Here is a 6,458-nt window from a genome sequence, read left to right as displayed (position 1 = left end):
CTTTTTATCTTTATTTGCTACCATGAACTCTCACCCCTCTCGCTTTGAGTTTTGTTCTAACTTTGTTGAAGGAAATAGAAGTTACAGCAGGAACTTGCATCAAGGTCAGACCAATCAAGGATGGATGGAGCCAAGAGGATCTAATCAACCCTTTAGGCAATAACACCCTCCGAGATATCATGGACAAGGACCATTCTACAATGCATACCCGGCTGTAAGATATGGTGGACAACCTTGTAACTACCAACAAGCCCCACGCCGTGCATATAGACCATCCTTTCAACATAACCTCGAACCACTACACTCACAAGCTTCTCTTCGCCATTCGCCACCATATGATCCTTCCTTACCCCAGTACCAATCCAATCACTCCCAATCACCACCACTTTCCTATGTATCATGTCCAAATCCAGCACCCCGAGAATCAGAGGTTCGCCTAAAGGAAACAGTAAATAAACTTCAAACAACCATTCGACAACTGGAGCAAGCAGTAATGCAATGGGTTTCTAGACGCTCAAATGTTGATTTATTTTGCCCAATATTTCTTTCTTTATCCCACTTCTGGTAAGATCCTCTCTTTTGAACATAATTCCTTTTCCTTCCATAATTTTTCTTGTTATTAAAAGATTGCCATTTACCTCTTCTGGGGTAATTTGCCGCATTTATTTCAGGAAATGGGGCGGCGCCAGCTGGGTGCGCTTCATGATTTTTCAAGAGCAACTCATTGTTGCGTTCAACAACAAGAAGGCAAGAAATTAACTCGGAATATTTTTTAAACCCTTTTTCTCGATACTGCTGCTGCAGGAGCACATTCGAGGCATGGAAGGTTGAGAAAGTTTTCTCCAACATATCATGATCAGTTATATTTTCCCCACATAATTTCATTCGTGAGGTGATTCAAAACATTGCAAAATTATATTCATTTATGGATTTAAAATCCTGTAGACGCAAGTACGTCCATTCATATCGGGTTTGAGGAAGTATCACCGTTTTTTTATGATTATACCTTTCTTCAAGGTCTTTCCAAAGATCTGTAGGATCTTTTAATGTGAGATATTCATTTTTCAATCCTTCGTCAAGATGACGATGAAGAAAAATCATGGCCTTGGCTTTATTCTTCTGGAATGCATTATTTTCAGCCTTAATGGTATCTCCAAGATCCATTGAATCAAGATGGATTTCAGCATCTAATATCCATGATAAATAATGGTTTCCAGAAATATCAAGAGCATTGAATTCAAGATGAGAGAGCTTCGACATAATGAAAATTTGTTACCTGAGTCTTCCTAAATTTTGATAAGAGTCTCGTGCTGATAACGTGTTGTAAAATAAATAAAAGATATACTACATATAAAATAGAGATGTGTAAATAGAAGACTCTAGTATTAATATAATTAGCTCAATAAAATTATTCTTTTATTTATATACAGTAATAAAAGAAAGAGAGAGAAAACTATTAGTAGTGACTCAAGAGAGAAAATAGTGTTTTATTATTTCTGTGTATATTCCCTTTGCCTCACTACATGTATTTATAGGCACATAAAGTTTACGTTTCAAACTTCTTCATTCTAAGAATTTATTTCCTTCAACATAGGAAAAATGTGTTTCTCAGTTCTCATGAATGGACATCCATCATCCTTATCTATCCATGTCACAACATAAGCTATTGTTTAAATTTAAACAATATTTTTTTCTATATATCAATTATTTTCTAGATATCTATACGTATAAACATTTTATTAACATTATTTTTGAGAAAATTTCTTAGAAATATGAGGTTTATACATTTAGATATATTAAACTATTAACGTATTAAAATTTTAAAATAAAAATAAATTTCATTTTAGAATGTAGAATAATAATTTTTCATTTTTCCCTTTTGGGAAATATTGTCAAACACCCATCTACTAAAATTAATATTCATTTCAAGATGTCTCTTTTAAAAATAATTTTTTGGATTCAAATNCATATTGCAAAAACACAACCCACGCGACCGCGTGCCCCACGCGGCCGCGTGACCTGGAGATCGGCGTAAATATCCAACGTCCAGAAAGTTAGGCTGGAATCGCGCGGCCCTTGTGCGTTTTGCACAAATTGGCCCACGCGATCGCATGCCCCATGCGATCGCGTCACTTGCACAATACCAATCCCACGCGACCGCGTGAGCGACGCGATCGCGTCGCATGGATTGCACATCATCCCAGAAGGAGACAGAGATTTGCGCTGAAACGGTGCTAGAGTCGTGCGTTTAGCACAATTTCCAGCGACGCGATCGCGCAACGCACGCGATCGCGTCATCCCCTCTTCTACCCCTTTTATGCGATCGCGCGACCCACGCGATCGCGTCATCCCCTCTTCCACCCCTTTTATGCGATCGCACGACCCACGTGATCGCGTCACCCCATTATCACCCCCACCACGCGACCGCGTCCCCCACGCGATCGCGTGGATTTGAAAATATAACCCCCCAGCCACGCGAACCCTATCAGTCACGCAGCCCCCCAACCCCCTTCTCCCTCTCTTCTTCTTCTCCTCTCAACCACATGCCCACCACTGCCAACCGCCGCGTCGACCACCGGAGGCCACCATCACCACCACCCAACCACCTTCTTGCCTACTTTCATTATTCAGCCTTCCAGGTTCCACAACACGCAACCCCTTTTATCCGTTCGTAGTTATTCTTATTTTTTCTGTTTCTGTTCATAATTAGGATAGATAGATATGCATGCTGTAGTAGATTTTTAGGTTGTTAGGTAGCCTAGGATGTGGTTAGTGGCTCTAGGTCTGTTTATTTGCACTGTTCTTGTTTCTGTTTTATCCAATTCGCAAATCTGCTGTTACTGTAATCTTGTTCATATGCTGTGTTTCTTGTGTATTGCTGCTATTTACATTGAATTTTCATGTTTATATTATCTATATGTACTTACAGCTTGACTTTTTAATTCATATGAACTGCTTTGCTTGCTGTTTATTTTCCGGGATAATCCAATTTTAGTCGGAATGCTGCCCAAATTTCTATAAGAATTTCATTCATATTTCAGTTTGGTAATTTGAACTCTGTTTTCCACTGCTTTAACCAAACCATTTCATGAATGCCAGGGCATGCTTTCTTACCCTTTTTGATTTCCTGGTTCATAAACTGCATTTGTGATGTTTTGATTCTAATTTTTGCTTTCTTTCTATCTATTTGAATCAACATCACCCTGTTTTTCTTGTTTGGTTATGAGTTACTATAGTTCCTACCTGTGAATCCTTGTTACATAGAATATTTTCTTTATGCCACTTACCTTAACCCCCTTTTTACTGACTCACTAATTTTAATTTACTGACTTCTTTTTCAAATTCTCACCATACTAACCTTTTAAAATATCCTTTCTGATTTTTCACTTTCCTCTAACTTTCTAACCATGGCATACTGAGAATTTTTCCATTTAACTTAATTCTGATACATTTTGGATTGTAAATTCTTCCTTTCAAACTTTTAAACTACTATACAATCCTTAATGCACATTTACTTAACTCATTTACCTCATTCTAATTCTCCCTTGCCACTTTGTGTTTTCTTTGACTATATGCCTACTTGCTTTCCTATTTTTATATATCCTGGTTTTCCATTTTTCAGGATGTCTGCCTCACAGAGGAAAGGAAAGGGCAAGGCTACTGGCAAGCGCAAAAGAGGAGATTCCTCCCAGTCCATCATTGACCTCATGCATGATTCCTCATGGCGGGAGAAGAACTTCACCCCGCAGGAAAAAGCTGACCAGCTGCTCCCTGCAAATGATTCTATAAAATTTGCAAACCGGTACTATGAACTGAAATATCCGGTATTTGCAACCTCCAGGAACCTATACTTGGAGAGAACTCTGAAGATTCCAGAAGCACTCCAGTAGTACACCACTGAGCAAATCAAGCAAAGAGGCTGGTTCTTTCTGGAAAGAGCACTGACAGAGGTCAATGCATCTTGGGTACGGGAATTCTACTGCAACTACTATATCACTACCCTAGATGCAGTGAACCTGAGAGGAAAACCGATTCTGGTCACTGAGGAGGCCATAGAACACATTCTCCAGCTCCTGGCCAAGTCCGATCAGCCTGATGGTTATCAAAAGGCTGAAGAGGACATGAGCCTGATGCGGTTTGATTGGGATGCTGTGAAGGCACGGATTGCTCTCGACCCGACTGTTCCTTGGGAGATGGGTCAGGACACCACCATGCCTAGAGGGATCAAGAGGGTGTACTTAAATGATGAGGCTCGGTTATGGCACCAGATCTTGAGCAACTATGTGATGCCGAGTACTCATGAGACGAAGATCCCGGCTGCCATGATCACCCTCCTATGGTGTGTGATGGAGGGTAAGGACCTTTATCTGCCACGCTTTATCCGGCACTATATGGCCAGGGTCCACGTCCGAGGCCCCCTCCCTTTTCCGTATCTGGTTACACAGCTAGGCCGTTGAGCTGACGTGCCATGGGAGGATGCCGATGAGAGACCACCAGCGGCAGACTGTAGGAAGATCATTCCTCACAGCAGGAACTTCCTAGCTTTGGGCTACAGACCACCACCCTTTACTGCTACTGATGAGACAGCTCCACCGTCTGCTGGCCCCTCTTCATCCACAGCTGCCCTTGCTGCCACCACTGCACCTCTACCTGCCTCTGAGCCCGTATACCGCCTCGTGCACTGCCTATTCCGACAGCTTGATCAGATGAAGCGCCATAACCGACGCCGGTATGAGAGATTGGAGCGTCGCAGCAGGCAACGCTATTCACATCTGAAACTGATGATCCGACAGGGCGCTAACATCCCCTCCGAGAATGAGAATGAGCATGGGGAAGATAGTGGAAATGATGAGAATAACTTGGGGCATCTCGAAAGACCTATGACCCTTGCGACTTTTCTGAAGGTTAAACCGCCTAAGTTTAAAGGTACACTCATTGCGACTGATGCTGACAACTGGTTTCGAGCTATCGAACGATCACTGCGAGCGCAGCATGTTCCGGAAGGCCAACACGTGGAGTTTGCTACTTATATGCTGGAAGGAGAAGCTGAGCATTGGTGGCAGGGGATACAGCGACTGTTGCAACAAGATGAAGGCGATATTCCTTGGAATACTTTTAAGGATGAATTTTATAAGAAGTATTTTCCGAGGGCAGCTCGTGACGTTAAGGAGATGGAACTTATGCAGCTAAAACAGGGTAATACAACTATTGCAGAATATGCCCAAAAGTTTGATGACTTGTGCCGTTTTTCCAAGATCTGCCAAGGGAATCCTGCTGACTTTGAGGAATGGAAGTGTTTGAAATTTGAAGGAGGACTCCGAGAAGAACTAATGAACTCCGTTGTTCCGCTAGAGATAAGAAATTTTGCTGAACTAGTGAATAAAAGTAAACTAGTGGAAGAATGTTCGAAGAAGGTGGCGATAGCTCGAGAAAATCGTAGGGAGGCCTCAAGAAGAGACTTTATTCATGATCTAGCCCCTAAAGGTCGTAACTTTAAGGTCAATGGTCAGTTCCAGCGCCAAAATGGAAATAAACGGAATGGTAACTTTCTTGCTCATAACAATGGCAACCACGACAACTATAATTTGGGAGAGGAAGAAGGAGGTCAATCTCAGCAAACTCAGGATATTTCAGTATGCTCAAGGTGTGGGAAGGATCATGGTAATAGAGCTTGTAGATTTGGGACACACACTTGTTTCTCTTGCGGAGAGTATGGACATATATCGAGGAATTGCCCAAAAAGGTTTGTTCGAAATCCAGCTAGGCCACAACAACAAGGAAGGGTTTTTACCGTAACTGCTGGCAACACTAATGCACCTAATTCTTCCACTCGAGGTGAGTACCACACTATGGTTTTGTTTGTGCTAGATAATACTATAACTTCTTATGCGTATGTTAAATTTTGAGGGCAAAATTTTCTTTTAGGAGGGTAGAATGTAACAACCCTGATTTTTGAGTATACGAGATCTTTTCCGAAGGCACGGAATCCTTCGGAAGATCAGTAAGGGGAGAACCTCTGATATATCATCAAGTATCTCAATCCTCATTGTCATTATGTCATCTTTAAGATAGAAATTTTCTGAGGCACGCTCGATAATGTAGTCACGAAAAACCCAGTTTTTGAACCGTATCGGTTAAGAGTTTTGATTCTGTTTTTCGTAAATAGTCTCAGTTTGACGAACCGGACTCGATTCATGAGAGGAGAGAGATAATAGTATAATATTATCATTATATTAGTATTAGAAAATGCTTGAATGATATTATAAGGTTACCTGATCTGTTTTTGTTAAAAACAGAAAATCAGTTTAACTGGGTTTACGGTTCACTGGTGCAGCTTAGCACCAGCACTCTCTGATGACTTTAGCAATTCTAAGGCGTCATTATACATGTTCTATTCTCATAATAAATATGTTACTAGTGTCATTTATACTAGTAGCTCAGAAAATAATTTTTAGAGA

The 6,458-nt window shown here is 41.1% G+C and overlaps 1 protein-coding gene across 1 annotated transcript; it reads left to right on the top strand.

The window, feature by feature from the left end:
* Nucleotides 1–4,880: 4,880 nt before the first annotated feature.
* Nucleotides 4,881–5,906, top strand: LOC107624682. Its single transcript, XM_016327138.1, has 2 exons — nucleotides 4,881–4,994; nucleotides 5,064–5,906. The coding sequence occupies exons 1-2, from the start codon at nucleotides 4,881–4,883 to the stop codon at nucleotides 5,904–5,906; spliced, it is 957 nt and encodes a 318-aa protein (XP_016182624.1).
* Nucleotides 5,907–6,458: the final 552 nt, after the last annotated feature.

The sequence above is a fragment of the Arachis ipaensis genome, unplaced genomic scaffold (genome assembly GCF_000816755.2).
Source record: "Arachis ipaensis cultivar K30076 unplaced genomic scaffold, Araip1.1 Aipa322, whole genome shotgun sequence".
NCBI classification, from domain to species: Eukaryota; Viridiplantae; Streptophyta; class Magnoliopsida; order Fabales; family Fabaceae; genus Arachis; species Arachis ipaensis.
This window is presented reverse-complemented; position numbering and strand designations above follow the sequence as displayed.

Coding starts and splice junctions, on each gene's coding strand:
- LOC107624682 (XM_016327138.1), top strand. CDS start 4,881: ATGACCCTTGCGACTTTTCTGAAGGTTAAACCGCCTAAGTTTAAAGGT. Junction 4,995..5,063: donor GATCACTGCGAGCGCAGCAT/GTTCCGGAAGGC, acceptor CATTGGTGGCAG/GGGATACAGCGACTGTTGCA.